This window comes from Parus major, chromosome 2 (genome assembly GCF_001522545.3).
Source record: "Parus major isolate Abel chromosome 2, Parus_major1.1, whole genome shotgun sequence".
Classification (NCBI taxonomy): Eukaryota; Metazoa; Chordata; class Aves; order Passeriformes; family Paridae; genus Parus; species Parus major.
In genome coordinates this window covers 134938411-134957064 of record NC_031769.1, presented here as the reverse complement: position 1 = coordinate 134957064, position 18654 = coordinate 134938411, and the positions used below count along the sequence as shown (strand labels likewise).

Here is an 18654-nt window from a genome sequence, read left to right as displayed (position 1 = left end):
TTCACTTTTTTATTTGGTAGCAAAACCAATCCAGAGTAGTATTTTGGTTTCTTTTGATCTGTATTAACTTATTATGGTTATTAGAGGCAGCTCAAATCAGGTTCTTATCTGAAAACTTTAAGGATAGAAGACAGGTATGCACAGAATGGCATAATCTTACTGCTTATTGTTTTGTAATATAGGAAATGCTGGCAACTTTTCTATAAATCATTCAACATTCTTTACTTAATCAGACACTTTATAGCTCACATTTTTATGCACTTTTTACATACTGGCCATACGAAATGTTACTATTTAAATCTGTTTCAAAATTTGATTGTGGAATGAGTTGGGCAACTGGAAAAGCCAGAATATTCCTGCAGTTAATGAATCTCAATGTTACTGTTAAATGGGATGCTCTGTGTGTCTGTGTTTTACAATTACAAAGTAATGGTCAGTTTAACTACTTAAGCAGCATACTTTACTTAAAATTGTCATATGTTGACTACTTACAAAGCATTTGTCACTTTCTTTTTGCCAGAACAGTATGTTTGCTTAGTAGAATCACATAGACAATGACCTGAGTACTTAGAATTGAAATCAATTAGGATTTTGTTTTGAATACAAAAATGCTATTGAAATTCTGAATACTCTGAAAGGTTAATTCTTAACAGCCAAACTTGAAAAATCCACTTTGAAAAAATGACAAAGGATTTTATTTTACTGTTATTGAACTATCTTCTGAATACTTAATTTTTGTTCACAAGCTTCCACTTCCCATTTTTTCACAAATTTATGTCCATTGCTTTGCCACTCCAAGCTTTCCTTCCATATAGTCAGTGGAGAGAGACAGGCTTCTTAAAAGGTCATCATGGGGGATTCAAAGACCTTGTCAAGAAAGTATATTTTTCCATGTGCATCTGGACTGCATTAACAGGATTTCATTTGCTTGCATGCTCTGCAGGATATACACAGTATATACTAGATCTAGTGAAATATCTGAATATACTGTGTGGAAGCAATACTGTTTGTGCTAAAAGCATACAACAAACTCTATTTTGGAGGGATTTATGTGGTAAAATTTAACAGATTTCAGAGTAAAGGAGTAGTTATCTGAATGTAGCTCAGCTTATAAACCTCACACTACTAACCCTTTTCTGTATGAGCACACTCATTCCTCTTCTATGCAAAAGAGACCATTGAACACCAAGAATTATCAAGTCAAAAAGCCAAAATGAGAAAATCTAGCTTCCACACAGTGGATTTTACAGTAACTGACTAGAGATTTAGTTACCAGTATATACTTCCCAGAGACAGTAATCTCATTTTTCTGAAGATGTGTGACTGAATTTTTACTGTAAAACAGAAAAATAGTTTTGTAAATAGGAAACAAAACTAATATCTTTCTTTTTGGGTAAAAACACCTGATATGATATGCAGACAGCTGGCATTCTGCTGAAAACCCCACAGATTTTTTGTAAATGTGATTGAGTTAAAAGCTCAGCTTTTCTTGAAGATGTTCCCTTTGTATCAGAAGAAGTTTGAAAATTTTATTGGAATTAACTATGAATATTAATAATTCTAGAAGGATCAGAAAACAAAAATAAATACAGACACGTGCTTATATCCACAGCAAACTTTACTCTGTCTGACCTTTTGCATACATATTTGGAATTCATAATATGGTTTTACAAAGTCTATTGAATAATAAATGTTGTGTGTAATTATTCCAGGCTTTCATTTAAGAAGTAACAATATCATATAATGATAAGTAAAGCATTAGAAATGAAGAAAGTTGCTAATTACAATGATCTTATTAAAATCAGCTGCCAGAGAATCCTAATTCCCAACAAATTCAAGGGAATAGTTAAGTGGAGTGCATCATAAAATCAGGCACTTCCTCTTCTGTTGAACTAAATCTGCAGCCAAAATTTGGAAGCAGATTTTAATAAAGAAAATGTTAAAAGAAGGAGAATTATTTTAAGCTAGATAAAATTGGGGTTTTTTCAGCTTTAATTTTTTACTTTTTTGCTATGAAATAAATTATTTGAAATCAAGCATATCTATTCAAGTCATAATTTTAAATATGTTTGCTTATATGCAACTGTTAATTTGAAACACCACATGAATTAGCAGGGAAAATGGGGAAAATGTAGCAGCAACTTTAAAATTTTTGAAAACATTGTGTAAATTATAAAATATGTAAGTTAACTGACAGTTTCTAATCTGTTTGACAATAAAAGTATACAGAAAGTACCAATGAAAATAAATACTAAATTATGTGATCTTCTTTCTCCTTTAGAATATCAAAAACTTGCACTTGTTTGCTTTGAATATGTAAACTTTCTAGTAGAAGATTGAAAAAACATTAAAAAAACCCTCTTTCATCATGTATTTTGAGGTGGAAAAGAAAACAGTTTTTAGCAGTAGTTTACATAAATATATGCTTGTTCTTGTATTTAGTGTTAGCACCATAGGTGCATATTTTTCTTTGAAGATTTTTTCAAACAGACGAGGTAACTTCAGTGTATTCTGTTCTTAAAAGGAAAAATATTTCTCTACCATTTAGTCATACAGAGAAGCAAATATTTATTTTTAAAAGTCTGCAAGACACTGAATTGGGACAGGATTATGTAGTATCAGGTAATAATCATGGTAAATCAATTAATTAATAACTGGAATTAAAGAAACTGATCCAGTCATCTGGATGGCTATAGCTGACAAATATGTATATTTCTAACTTAACCTCAGGCAGCAGTGGGAATGTCCTCACTCTTGTCTAATAAGATCTCAGTAATGAACTGAAGATTTATTATGTGGAATATGCTGATGGTTACATCCAAAAGACTCATATTTAATTGTTTGCACAAGTTTTGTCATCTCCACTTTGTCACAGTGGAGACTGGGGGATGGATGTTTCTGGGAAATAGAAGAAATCTGCAATTAAGGGACTGCATTGTTTTAAAATTGAATTCTGTTTTGCTTTCCTTCTTGACTGGTCTTCAGATAGCATTTTGCAAATGTACTGTAGGAATGGTAGGCAAGGACATTCTCCAGCTTAAAGAGGATAGCTCCCTTTTAGAACCCATGTTTCAGAATATTTAACTCTGAAGCTGCTTTTGTTTCAGCTTTTTTCTGATGTTTCACTCTTTTGAAGGAACAGTGTCTTCCACAACTAAACTGTACTACCAGTTTTGAGTTTTTTGCTGGAACCTTTTCATGATGCATTTCTCTTTTATACCATAAAGTGTAGTTGTGTGTTTAGGAGTTAATATAAAGCATCACAACACCATGCAATATGCAGTTGTATGTTCCACCTATTGCAGAAATTGTTTTGTTGCTATGAAGGTTACAATTTCTTCCCTGTTGCACTGCACATTTTATAGGTTTCTATTACTTTGTTAATCAGTTACTGACTTAGATGGTAGTTTAAACCTTTACTCTAGGTGACATGTTAGGAAATCCACTGCTTTGGTTTGTAGCTGAATTTTAATAAAACATATATTTTAGACATCAAACTATATTTATACTTAAAACTGAGAGCAAATATAAGTAATAGAGGTCCAGAAAACATTAATTTCAGTAATATTTTAGTTACTTTCAAATTCAAATTCAGTTTAAATGCTCGTGATTCAGTTAACATCTTCTATTTCAGCATAAGATAAAAGTATGGAATGAATAGAGAAACAGCTGGCCTAAAGCAAACAGATTTTCTCAATGGGAGTAAATATGAATTACTCTCAATGGGAATAAATATGCTCAAAATGTATCTGAAGTGTCTATAATACATTCAAATTGGATACCCTGGGAGGAAAGAAAGAGGCTATTTATTTATTTATTTTTACTTTATATGGGGAGTAATATCAAGCTAAGGAAGATTGTTGAAATAGATTTGAAGGCAACAGCAAAAAGGTAAGTATTTATTGTTGACCTGGAATCATGTAGAAACACCATCTTAGAGTATTACCAATCAGAATCAAAATCTAAATGGATCACCAAAAGATGTGCTGAAACAACACAGTCACGGAATCCAATAGATATTAGGATATGTATTCCAGGAAAGTGAAATCCTGTTCAAAAGAAGGTAGTAGACAGTGCAGCCAGCAGGGTTTTGAGAAAAAAACTTTAAAACCTAATTTAAGCAGTAATACAGTTTGCAAAGATTAAAACCGTAGAAACTTACTAAAGTTTCTCAACAGCAGGTCAAGGCCACAAAGGTATGTATTCAAGGGCAGTGTGATTGAGGGGAAGGAGAAAAAAGAAATTACTTATATATTATGTTATATTTCTTATATTACCTTACTGAGGTAACAGGAGAGGTAGTGCATTTGAACCATTCCTTTGGCTTGAAGGAACCGAGTAAAAATAAGGTAAATCAATAAACAGAACCATAGCAAGTTGCTAGGAGAAGGCAGTCTTTTCTGTGTAGTTCTGAAAGAGATATGAAGTGTTTGAAGTGCAAATGTCGACCTTGAGGTTAAGTTAGCCTTTCTGTCGAAGCAGTGGGAGGTGATGAACCTGTCAGAAATCTTCCTTGATGAGCAGTTGGCCAATTTCCACTGTTAGAAAACTGGTAGAGATTATTTAAAAAAAGCAAAAGTAGAACTAGAAGACACATTGTTCAACAAGCTGAAGAAAAATCAACTTTTGAATAAGAATGTGGATCTTTTTGGGGTGTCTTAGATCTCCACAAGCATATGGATGAAATTGAAAACAGTTGATACCATATAATTGAATTTTTGAAGATGTTTGGCAGTGTTCCTTGAAAAATATTATCTTTTAAGGGAAAAACATTACAATGCATTAGGATAATATTTGATTACACAGTAAGAATTGAAAGTTGCTGATGTGATGTCCAGTTTGAAGTTTTCTAGAAAAAAAATCAATAAAGGAAGGTTACCACAAAGATCTCATACATATTTTTCCTTTGAATTATGCTGTCCAATACAAATTGACATAAAATTGAGATGACAAAGTTCGCATTATCACAAAATTATATGGTATAATCGTATCTAGAGTCAAATACACAGAGCAAAAGGTACCTCAACTTCGCTTCTGTGGAGTGCAGACAAAATGCTTATAGAAGAAATAACCCTATGTGTAGGCATGTGATGATAATTAGATTTTGGTTGTGAAGCATCACAAACTCACAGAATGGGTAAGGTTGGAAGGCACCAGAGTGGGTCACCTAGTCCAGCCTCTCTGCTCAAGCAGGTTCATCTCAGAGCACATGGTACAGAATTGTGTCTAGAAGGTTCTTGAATCTCAAATGAGCAAGACTGCAAGCTCCCTGGGCAATCTGTTCCAGTGTGTGATGACATGAAAATCAGAAGATCTGCCTCATGTTCAGGTGGAATTTCTTGTGCATCAGTTTCTGCCCATTGCCTCTTGTCTTTTTCTTTGGCACTACCAAGAAGAGCCTGAACCCATCCTCTGTCACCCTCCCTTCAGGTACTGATAGATACTGATGTGATCCCCTCTCAGTTGTCTCTTCTCAAGGCTGAATAAATCCAGTTCCCTCAGTCTGTCCTTGTGAGAGAGATGCAGTCCAAGATAAATCACCTTGAAATCATTACTAGTCTCCTGCAGATCAGCAAAATTCTATCAGAATTATATTTAAGGTTTTTTTTCCTCACAGAGCAACCTAGCCCATGAGATATACTCTGATGAGGCAGTGTTAACAAGTCAAAAATAAATATAACATGAAAGTCATATTTGCTTCTTGCCTGCAGATATAGGAGAGTCTATTTCTCATCACTCACAGTTCAAGGAAAAGTAGAATTGGAGTTTTTTAATATAGTCCTTATTACAAGGAAATAAAACAGTCATAAATTTTTGAGAAATTTAATTAAAAATCTTTCTTTCTAATACTGATAAATAGATCTGTACATTATGTAGTCTTCAGCTTGGTGATTGGAAATGTAGTAAATAAGATTCTCTGGGTTGCTGATCACTAGAGATCCCAGCGACATGTGTGAAAGTTTCCCAGACATAAAAGTTTCATGGGTATTTTTTTTTCTTTTTCTTCTGCATGTTTTAAATGTCAATTCTTTATCATTTTATTTTATATTTTCAATTGGTATTTTTGCTCATAGCTGTTTATTGACCAGTTATTTTGACTATTGTTCTGTTTTATAGTTCTTTCTGACCCTACTTTTCTTTTCTGGATTTCAGATGTCCTTGTTCCTAACTTTCTTGGCTAGTTTTATTTAATCTAAATGTGTCTTTATGGATATTTCAGTATTGTTTCAGTCTTTTTCATTTTCTTTAGTTCATTTTTCTTCAGTGAGTTTTAAAAATGGGAATTTCTGTCTTTTTAAAGTTAATTTAAAAGTCTGTGTTGCAAACCTAAACAGTAGTGATAGAAGAGAAAGCTGAGATTGAGAGGATTACGATGACCTCAGTGAATTTATCACTGTCAGATCTCAAATTTAAAATTGCAATCATTAACTGTTCCCACAGTTTTCTTTTAAATTTCTGATGCACACACACTCAAAATATTTAAAATCACTTGGATACAAAGTGATCATCATTTGGAAACATAAAGCTTCATCCCTGTATTGTAATAATATTAGTAGATGATTCAAGAAAAAGCTTATTCTTGGTTCCAGCTGTGAATTCATTGCTATTGCTTAAAAACTCATCTGAGTAAAAGAACATTCTAGAGATATAGACAGTATACAACAACATAAAGGGGTGTTGAATGGGCAATACACTCATTACAGTTACCCCATCCCTAAAATGGAGGAAGTCCTATTACCAGAAGAGGATTCAGGAGCGGATATCACTTATGAGCTCTATAGTAATAAGTAGATTCCTTGTTCTGTGAAGTTTGAAATGAACTTGTAAAGTTACTTCTAAGAAAGCTCGTAATTTAACTTTCATCCTCATGTTTTTTACGTTTCTTCTGCTTAGAAGAAGATCATGCTTCTCATCATGCTCTTCATCACATCATAGAAGTTATTCTTAAGCCAAATAAGTAATGAAATATCATTTAGATATGAGGAGTGCACAGATGAATAAATATTAAGTAGGCTATATGACCTTAAAAAAAAAAAAAAAAAGGAAGTTTTTCATTGGAAGGGATGATTGTTTCTTGTGAAGAGATCTCTTAATCCTTAACACATTTTTGATTCATACCTTCTGATTTATCAATCTCTCAGTTCTGCTATTGTAGCTAAAATGTGTTGAGCTTTGTTAATCTCTGGTTTGTTTTTACTGCTACATGTTTGTCATATAATGCTCTTTTCCTCTTGCTGTCTTAATATACTTGAAAGACTCTGAAATGGTCTTCCCAGAAGACTGCCAATTTTCTTTTCTCTTCTTTTTTATTCATTTAGTATGTTGGCAGTTAAATTGTTTTAAAATGATTGTTCATTTTCCCTCAGAATTTCCTTAAATATCATGTCAAGTCTGCTGCAAACAGTTGACTTGAAAAGCATGTTCAAACTTTTATTTAGTTACTTTTTTTCAGTTGTGGAAACTGTAACACTGGTGTGTTCTTTCAAGGGAATGAATCTGTGCTAAGGCACAGGCTGACTGCAGAGACCTATTCCACCTCCATTTATTATAAGCGGAGACTGTTTCACTGCACAGATCTTTATTCTAGCACAAAAGGTTAAGTCAGAAAATGTTTTTTCCTATTTGCTGGCTCCATTCTCAGGGTCTGCTACTTTAATTCAATTTTATCGGCAAAAGAAAACAAGACATTACTTAAGTGAAAGAACACGACATTATCAAGTGGGTGTTTCTGCAGTGGAAGACTCCTGGAAAGTTGTCACATGGCATTCTCATGGTTTTATCAACTGGAGCAGTGAGAAACATGAGCAAGAGGAGAAACCTCACTCACCATCCTCCAGCTCACATGGGAACACCAAGACAGGGAGAACTCAGATCCCACTCCTTGTTCTAGATGCAAGTGACATGGCAAGTTTTCATCAGCTGCACACAATACCTTCAAAAGTTAAGAAAAATATTAATGAATTAAATATCACTTAAGATTCTAGAAGACTTAATTTAATCCCCTGCTCTCTGTTGAAGAAAGCTTTCTTTCAGGAAGCTATTTCTTGCAGTATTAGCAGAAAAATGAAGGATTAAGAATAATAATTGCATGCAATTTAGCTATTTTAAATTCAAAATTTACTAATGCATCTGTTAAACAGAGATTTAAAAATTCCTGTAATTTAAGATTAATTTTAATCCGGTTATTTTTAGTTTTATTTATTAATTATTAATATATTAAGCATACTTACTTGGTTATTTATTTGGTGTCTGATTATGCTGTGGAATATTTTGACATTTATATGCCACAGGCCTTGGTAGTAAATAATTCATGATGTATAGCTCTACCCTGACATTTAAAAATGGAATCATTATATAGAATTAGATTTTGGGTTATAAAATTGGAAATCTGACTTTTCAAATTTCCTTTAATATTCTCTCTAGGGCTTTGAGAATTCAAATTGGAACACAGGATTTTTCACTTATGCTTGTTCACTTTACTGCTCGTCTAAAATGGGCTTGAATTTACTCAGGGCAGAGACAGTAATATGTGTAATTTCCAGCTAATTGAATTTTTTCAGAAAAATATAGGAAAAATAAATTAGGAAGAAATAATTTTTCAAACTGATGATATTTTAGATATTTGAATAACAGCCAGTATTATGAAAGAGATATCAGATGTAAACCCATTCTACAACACAAAAAATATAGGGTTTTGACCTTTTGCCACATCTCAGTTTTTATTAAAAAAAACCTATTTCACACTTTTCTTACACTTGGCTACAATAAGTAAATTTATTAAACCAATTTTAAGCAGCACTTGATTCCAGCACTTGAGAAAACTATATGGAATTTTTGAAAACTGTGCACCACAGTTCCATAAAGAAAAACTGAAAATAATTGCTATTTATAATTAATCATTAAATTGATAGCCAACATTGTTTCTAAAGTTAGGTTTCTTCTAAATATAGAAGTGTATCTCATAATCAGCTGTATAAAATCTGCTTTTTGAATCTTCAAAAAGGCATCTAGTTTTGTTTAAAAGATTTTAAGAAACAGAAACTGAATATACAAAGTTATTTGGCTTATTTGGCTTTGGCAGTAAAAGTTGATGAACTGTTAGATAAATTTACATAGAAATAATCTAATAGTGTGTTTAACTGCATTTATTAACATCAAAAGCACTTCTCAATTTTCTGCTGCTTCTCTTTATTTAAAAGAGAGAGATACTTTCTTCTTGAAATGTACTTCTTAAAATCCTTCTAATTATGTTTATCTGCTAGTTACCTGTTGTACAGATACTGAGTTTTTTGGTTTTCTCCTTACAAGAAATATTTTATTGATTTTGCATGTTTTAGAAAACTTACAATATAGGTTTAGGTTCTTGGGGATTTTTGTGGGTTTTCTGGGGCTTTTTTGGTTTTTTGTTTTGTTTTTTTTTAAGAATTGCCTTTAGGTGTTCTCCCATTTTATACTTTTATATTCATAGTCTTTTTTTCTCTATGAGTTCCTTTTCTAGAAAATGTTAAATAACCCACCATGCTATCTGTAGCAGTTTGTTTGTGGGTTTAGCATTGCCAGCACCAAGAATATTGAACAAACTTCCTTTGTTTTCCTAGAATCAACTAATACAAATAGATCTATAACCAGTTATAATAAATACTGTCTCATCTGCTTTGATATCCTTAACCCCTTGTGGCAGATATTTATATCTGTCTTTCTTCCAAGAATCACACAAAAAATCATTAACTTCCCAGAAATATTTATGAGAATCTCTAAAATTTATTTATTGTACTAGAATTGCTGGCAATTAATTCTCTAATGTTTATCTCAGTCTAATACATCTTCAAGAAGTGACCAGACTGCTCATGTCTCATTCTTCTTTTGGAGACTATTTCAAAACTTTGTTTTAATATGAAAATTAATTAGAGTTTGGTTTATTTGTTTGTGTTTTTTTGTAAATGGCAAAAACTTGATGTGATGTTCTTACTGAGACTTTTGTGCTCTTAAATGGAACAAATATGTTGCCTTCTACGTCTGCATTAAAGCCTAGGTTAGATATATCTTTCTCTACAGCAATGTTTCAATGCAACTCAAAATCTACCTTTGACTTTTAAGTATTTCTGCAACAGTTGCTAGGTGCTTTTGATCTTGCATTTCTACATTTGCTAATACTTTTTTTAAGTTGCAACTTAGAATTTCTCTTTGGGGGTTTTGTTGTTTCTTGGGTTTTTTGTTTTCTTTTTTGTTTTGTTTTGTATTGGGGGTTTTGTTTGTTTTTAGATAATGCCATCATTTCCCCATTTTCTTTTAATGATTCAGGGCCTGCTTTTGAAAATTATAAATTGCCAGCTTCTGCTGGCCTCTGTTTTAACTAATCACATTCAAATACTTTTACATATATTGGCCTGAGTTTCTCTCATTTTTTTCATCTGTTTTGATTGCATAGTTGAAATCTGTTGTGAAGACTGAAGAGATTACAGTATGGAAATCTTCTATATTCTTAATTATATTTTTTGTTTCACACTGTTTTTCAGTATTATGATGTTGCACTGTCTCTCTGTATTTTTTACTTCTAGTGTATTTCTACTTTTCCAAGTAGCAATTAAAACATACATTTCTATATCAGATTAACTTTTACATATTCTTTGTATTGTCAAAGCAGCTTTAGGTTCTTCCTCAGCTTCACATTTACAGACTGATATCCACAATAAATATACCTGTAGAACTTCAGAATAAATGTCTACCATTTTTATATGTTACAATGTCCTTTGCATAAAAATTATATCTTTATATATATTTATAATATATATATATTATTTATATCACCTTCTAGATATAAAATCATTTATATGGTATATCAGTTACTGTATTTGTTTTCTGTTTACTTATAACCACTATAAGAAATCATTGCAACTGAAAATCTCTTAATTGGACTACAAGGGATAAGTAGAATGATATTGTATTACATGAGACTAAGGAAAAGAGGATCCAGCGATTTAATGCATGTGGAAGTTTGGGCTGGTACGCAGTTTATTTTCTTCACAGTAGCTAGTAGGACCTGTTTTGGATTTTTGCTGGTTTTGGTAATACCAGAGCGTTTTCATTCCTGCTGAGCAGTGTTAGACAGTCAAGGCCTTTGCTGCTCCCCATACCACCCCACCAGGGAACAGCCTCAAGGGGCACGAGAAGCTGGGAGGTGCCACAGCTGGGACAGCTGATCCCAAATGACCAAAGGGACATTCTGTACCTTTTGCCATCATGTTCAGCAATAATGCACAGGGAAGGTTGGCCTGGGGCCACTGATCAGTAACTAGGAAGGTATTGGTTGCTTGATGGTGAGCAAGTGTTTTAGTTTGTGTTACTTGTCTTTCATGGTTTGCATTCTTCTTTTATTTTCCTTTTCTTTACAATTTCCACTTTCACCCTTTCAATTCTCTCACTCCCACACCAGGGCAGATGAGCAAGCAGGACTGTGTGGTATTTAGTTTCCAGCTGGGGTTGAACCACAATAATATATTAAATTTTATAAAGATAAATCAAGTAATCCTTTTTCTGAACCTACGCATTTAGATTAATTGAATATTATGTACCTTAGACTGGGTTTTGAAACAGCAGCCCATTAGATAAAAAGTAAGTGTCCCATTACCAGTTCTTCGAGGCATTTTTTCCCTCCTTTTCCAGATGGTATGCACAGTTGTTCTTATTTTTTGATTGTATTTATAGCTGTGTAATCAAATTTATCTGCATGACATAAAGCTATATTATGCCATTCATTTTTAAGCAGTGTTCCCCATTGATTCCACTGAGAACTGCTGCTTAAAAATGGATGGTACAATATGGCACTTAAATCAGAAAATACAATTAAATTATATTAGATCTTAGCTGTAGGAGCTAGAGAGTAGGTGATCTGAAAGCAAGAGTAGGAATCAAAAACTTCAAGCCGCATAAAAAAATTTATAGCAAATATATTAATTCTTAAAAAAAAAAAAAATATTAAGAGATTTGAAATTACTTCTCATACTTAGGTAGTCCATTCCTCACTTTTTTCTTACTAAACTTTCACCTTGTGCATTCTCTTTTTCTGTTAAACTGCAAATGCCTGATGCAAAACATGTGAGCAATATTCACGACTGGAGCTTTTAACACTGTATTATTTTGCTGGAGGCACAGAAAATTTTACTTTATAGCAGTAGTTAGGCACAGATTACAAGAACCTATTGTTCTGCTGGGTGATTTTCCCTCTGTGGTTTTCAACTACATTTCTTTTACAACTACAGAAATTTGAGAAAAGATGTCACTCTGATGGTAATGCATTTTATATTGCATTCTCTATTTACTAATACACTGCCATAATGAAGTAGAATGTAGTTCTTTGACAAAGGTAAGTGAATACTAATGATCAAGGTGGGTAATCTTCCAGATAAAATGCTTGCCAATTTCCATACCAAATGCATTATTCTCTGTTGTTTCTGTGATGGTGTTTGTCAAGGGCTACAGGGGACACTGTTTTACAGGGCAAGCTATCGTTAGGTTAAGCACACACAGGAACTCTTTGCCATTAATGCTAAAAATGTTTCAAGGAAATAGTGAGCAATGCATCAACTCACTGATCTTTATCACATTCTTACCATGGTCAAGTCCCTTGCTCTCTCACTAGTGCTCCATTGCTGACCCTGGAAAGCAGGACAAGGACAGCATACTGCATAACATTTTGGTGAATAAACTAGAATAGGCTGGAGCATAAATAAATACATAAGGGAATACAGTAGAATTTCAGAGTCTAAGCAAACATGATTAAAAAATAATGAAATACTACTGGAGAATTATGTTAAAAATATCAGTTGCCTCCTGAAGGTTTTTTTGTTGTTGTTTGCTGGTTGGTTGGTTGGATTATTTTATTCTGCGGGATGTTTTACATTCCCAGGAGAACGGTTCTCAGAATTTGCTGCATTTTTTGTTTGTTTTAACAGTTTATATTTGTGGGTGTGATGGGTTTGCTAGATTTTTACTATAGGTAGACTTTGCAGTGCAGAGCATAATAATTAGACTAGTAGATTTTCACAATTTATAAGTCTTTGACTTTCTGTTCTTAAGGAAACTAAATAAATCCCACTATAAAACTGAAACAAAGGCAATGAGACCTACTTAGCTGGTTTAAGTGTAAGTGAAAGTCAATGGCCAACACGTTAATAGTGGAACTTTTACATCTCTCCAAACTTGATGATAGCTGTTTTCTGGAGGATACATGTTTGCATCAAGTTAGTTCTTTCAATTCACTGTAGCTATAGCTTCATGTCCATCTTTGATTTCTGAGAATTAATGTTTAGTGACAGTCAGGGTAAAATCCCTTCTTGAATTTTTTGGCATTTTAAATTAAACATTTCCCAAAATGTAAGGAAAGAAATGCAGTCAGAACCCTCTAAGTTTACTAAAATATCAAGCAAACCTCTTCCTCCTCCCTGACACATTCAGAAATGTCTTGGAGGGCTGTCCAGCTGCTATAAGAGTTTATAAAATTCACTACCTAATGCTTTACAAAATTTAACATTTTCTCAGCTTGTAAAGGTAAACTGGATGCTTTCATCTTCTCTTTGTACTAGTTGCTTTTGAGACCCAGGAATGAATTCTTGTGGAGGTAAAAGAATCATTACAGAAGCAGTTGGAAAATAAGGGACATAATAAGGGGAAAGTAAACTCAGAAAGGGAGAAGTGAAAAAATCCAGAATGAGAGAAGACTAAGGAAAGAAATTCAGGGAAGGAAATACTTGATACAGATGTCAAGTTCTTACTGCTGGTTATATCTTGCCTATGCCAGAGTATCAAATAGTTCCTGTCTAACTCCAGTCTGCTGAGCACATTGTAGCAAAAGTGCAGACAGCTCTTGTTGAAAGACCTTGTACCTAAAAGATCCTCACTGGAAATCCTGCTTCAGACTTGTACTGTGTCTCTTCTCCCCTTGTGTGAACAGATATATGCCACCTTCTCTTGTGTGAACATATAAATCACCATTATAAATCCAGTGCAGATGTATGTTACTTTCATGAAATTCAGCATGTAGGAAAATGTTTAGATGCTTCAGACAAAGTGTCATATAAACATTTTAATTATCAAGTGTAAAAGAAAATGGCATTATCTTTGCCTTTTAGACACTTGGAAGTTATTTGAACAATACTTCAGTATTCATGAAAACTCTCAGATTTTAGAAGGTATTAGATTATTTTTTAATTTGCAAAAATTGTTAGGTTTAATGACTTTTAGAGATCTATAAGCATTTTTCAATAAAATTATTTTGTGATTTTTTTCTGTACCACCTGTCATAATACTATCTTGCAAATATCATGACATATTTTGTCTAGATCTCAACATAGATAAATATATTTTGCTCTGGCTTAAGCATACACGTGTAAGAACCCTTTTTTACAATGAAGATAATGCCTTTACTAGTAGCATAACCTGTAAGAACAACACAAAATCAGAGTATAAAAAAATCTTCATTTTTCTTTGTAACGAAAGGTCCACTGTATGCTAAGGGCTCTTAATTTTAAGTATTGCTTTTGTGTACTAAGACTTCAAGCTTCATTAAGGGTGAAATGATGTTCTTTTTTGTGTCAATGTCATTGACTTTAGTGGAATTGTATTTTTTACCCTAAATTTGCACATTATTTATATCTGCTGATTAAGAAGGTTTAATAATGATATAAGTGCTGGAGTGGGACAGTGGTATTGGTGATTATAGCTTAATTATTCAACTCACAAACAGTAAAGAGGGAAATTGATTTAGGGATAATTTTTGGTTTACTATCTTATTTCTCTTATTTTAATGTTTTTGTTACCTATATTCTTCCATATTAATTTCTGTTTCACCCAAAATTAGGAATAGAAAATATTGAGTACTTACAAGCTGGCTGGATTTAAAGAGTGAAGGTTTTTTACTTTGTGTTTTTCTAGTAACCCCTGGCAAATAAGTCTCTGCAAATGAGGATCAGCCAAGACATTGCTTCTTGGAAAGTCTCAGTAGTTGTATTATCTAAATATGTTTTCTCAAGAAATCATGATTTCTAGTATTTCACATGGCGGTGGATTGAGGGAAGGCACTGAGATTACTCTTTCAGCCACAGAGGGCAGTGCTCTGTGCACATGTGGTAGTCAGTGCTTCCTGTGTGTGTCAGGCGTGTGCCCATCCGCTGGGCTGAGCATCGCCAAGACCTCATCCTGATCCGAGTCCTGACGGATTTGCTCAGCTCCAATATATGTGCCACATGTGCCACATGTGCACAAACAAAAGTCAAGACCCTTCTGTTGACATTTGAAATACCATGACTTTCACACCAATCCATTCAATCATTTCCAAATTGTGTATGCAGACTGGAGCAATAGGTGCCATCTGCTCCTATTTCAGGTACACAGTCTGTCAAACTCTGAAGTTACACCATGCTCAAAGGAATCCGTGCTAATGCAAATTGCATAAATCTGTTCTCAAAGTGTTGGGGCCTTAACTTGCTACATTTTAAGGATGTGTTCTTTTCATGGTATACTGAACCAAACATTTTGTGTGAATTAACTAAAAGTAATGTTCAAATATAGCTGATTTTATATATGATTTGTAGCTACACTAATAAATATCTGGTATGTAGTATGGCAGGTACTGAGATAAAAGTAATCTGGAATTATATTAATAAAACCATCTTTTTCTTGTTCAATATCATTCATGAAGTATTAATGTTCTGAGAGAATATCACAAAAAACCACAGATGTGTTTAACAAATGAAACATTGAGTACCACTTCATTTATAAATTCGTGTCTTAACAGGAAATAAATTTATTAAATAGATAAGTTAACACAAAAATCATTAAAAATGTTTTATAGTCCAAAAGAGAAAAATTATTCTAAAGAGATGCTAGTCTTGAAAACATATAAGTGTTAAATCTAAATTAAAGCCCTAAATTACTAAGTCTGTGTAACAAGCAGATAATAGACAGAGGAAACCACTAACATTGAACAAACAATGTTTCATATATTTGCACCTGTACCTCTGATGAAAAAAAGAAATAACACTGTTTCTTGCTTGACATTTTTGAATAATTCCAAATATTAGGTTTTAGTATAAACCTTAGAAAAATACATTATTGTGGTAAAAACCATTTGTATCTATCTTCCATTTTATCAAGTATAATGGCTGTGGTAGCATAAACATGATTTTTCTGTGTTAAAGAAAAGCATGTGCTCATAACTTTATATATATAAAGTTATAAATAATTGAGATATAAGTAAGTGGTACATCATGTTTAGTCAAGAAATCCTGACTTTCATATTTCAACAGCTGTAGACATTATTTGGTATTATGAGTATATTGGCATGAGTAAGAATTTACTACTGTGCAGAAGGGCTGTATAATCTATGCTCTTATAGTATAAAGCATCGTATGAATGAATAATAGTTTTGTATGCTGTAAATAATAACATACTGCATATAAACCACATCATTATTTTTATTAAGATGGTGTATAAATTGTATAGGAAAAATAATTGATCTGGAAAACGGCAGAGTGCCATTAATTCTCATTTGATATATGAGAAAATTGCATACACTCGGTATGTCACAGGATGTACAAATTTAATCCAGTGTAGAAGTGTAATAGAATTTCCTGTAATATCATATACCAGCATATAACAATGCACCTGCCTGGGGACTCTGTGTCTCTCTACTTCGTAACTCAATTTAAGATGATTTTTTAAATATTACATTTTTTAAATCTGGTTATCTTCACTTTCTAGCACCCTGTGGAAGCCGATCAACAGGTTCTGAAGGGACTGTGTTATCACCAAACTACCCCAAGAATTACAGTGTTGGTCACAACTGTATTTATGCTATCACTGTTCCTAAGGAATTTGGTAAGTAGGTGTGGTCTCATTCATATTGTTTTGTTGCTTGGATACTTTTAACAATTCTGGATGACTTGTATGGTTGCTTTTACATGAAATTATTAATGTGAATAAACTGTTTTAATATTAACACTTTTATCATTTTATAGTAAATTATTTTCTCAAAACTCTTACATTTGCCTTTATCTTTTGTAATTATTGTTCAGTATTTTTGTCTTGCTGTGATAGCTAGCATGTGACTTAGGATACTACTGTGATGCTAACCAAACATGTGAGTGGTACAACTTCAGCTTTCTTTTCACCTCAGATCATGTGCCTGTGCTCTAGAAAGTGAAGCATAGCTCCAGTAAGTCCATATAAGCAGGGGAAGCAATGTTTATCTTAATTATCTGCCTCTTTTAGCCCTTGGCTTCTCTGCACTGTGAGGCAATGGCATAGTCCTTATTGACAAATGAAATTAGAGCAGCATACGTCTGCTTGGGTCTTGTAGATTCTCCGAACCTCCATCAAAACTTCATTTCCATACTAACATTTTTCCTGTTGACTAAATGAATTATTTTAATGGTGTCTTCTGTCCCATACAAAGACAGTTTTATTTCACTGGATTTATAAATTACTTTATCTCACTTTATTATTTAATGTCTATGATAACAGCTGATGGTTTTTCATTCACTTTGACTTCTTGGTAAGCAGCATGCCATATACCGAGTATCCTTTAAGCTTTAAATATCCATGCTTTAGATTTATGCTTGGATAAGCAGGACTTCATTCTGACCCAGAGCTCACATTTCAGTTTGTCAAATTACAGATGCCTGGGGATGAGGATGGGTATTTCTTAACCTTCCTTCTTGTTGATTCTGCAAACCTCTTAGCCAAGTTAAAGACAGTGCTTCAGCTGCTTTGTGTCCATCTGCCACACTCATGATGTCTGAACTCCCTTAATATCCAATTAGCTTGTTCTTGTGTATAGTGTAGAGGTGCATAGACTGCTATAAAATAAATAGCCTTTTAAATGCATGGTCTCCTAAGCCTATCTCTCCTTATTCCAAAAATATTAAGAAAAAAATAAAAACATTTGAACAATTCTTGATTTATTTCTAGCTATTATAACCATGTGCTTTTGATACAGCTCATTGTTTCTAGATAAACCTTAAAGTTTATATCCTCCAATTTTCATCAAATCCGAAGTTACTGATTTAATATCAGTATAGTGATACTTAGTTTATGAAACAGACATCAACATGTAAATCCTTAAAACTGCTACAATAAAAGATTCAAAATGTTAAATCTTTGTCCTTCATATTTTTGACATTCTTGGTTGAAATGTAGTTTTCTGATTTCCAGAAATAAAGCCAGATTTTCCAAAACAACACATGGAAATGGAGAAAAGTCCCACTGCTCTGCATAGTTATTTGGGATAATTTGAGAAATACTGGTTTACTTACACACTAATCATGATAGTAACAGTATTAAGGAATTCTGTTTGACCATTTCACAGTAATTAAACAAAAAAATGCTAATATAATAAGAAAGGTTTAGATATGCTTAACCTTAGCATACAAGGGTTCAGTGACTCATTGTGGAATATAAATATGATAGAACATCTAAACTTTTTGTCTGTCCTACCTTGGACAGACAAATGTAAAGGGTAAACCTTTACATTTTTTCTTGTATTTAAACAATGTTTTTTGACAATTAATTCAGGCACCTGTAGAATATATCATGGATCATATTTGATCCACTTTCGTGCATGGAGAAAACAAAAATGTGTTGAAAAAGAACGGTAAA

At 33.0% G+C, this 18654-nt stretch overlaps 1 protein-coding gene across 3 annotated transcripts in view; it reads left to right on the top strand.

The window, feature by feature from the left end:
- The window catches only part of CSMD3 (CUB and Sushi multiple domains 3), a 569626-nt gene that overhangs the window by 414263 nt on the left and 136709 nt on the right, over nucleotides 1-18654 (top strand). For all 3 annotated transcript variants that reach the window (XM_015619103.1, XM_015619106.1, XM_015619105.1), the window contains one exon: nucleotides 16759-16875. In XM_015619103.1, the coding sequence (XP_015474589.1) occupies nucleotides 16759-16875 (117 nt within the window). The remainder of the gene's footprint in view (nucleotides 1-16758; nucleotides 16876-18654) is intronic.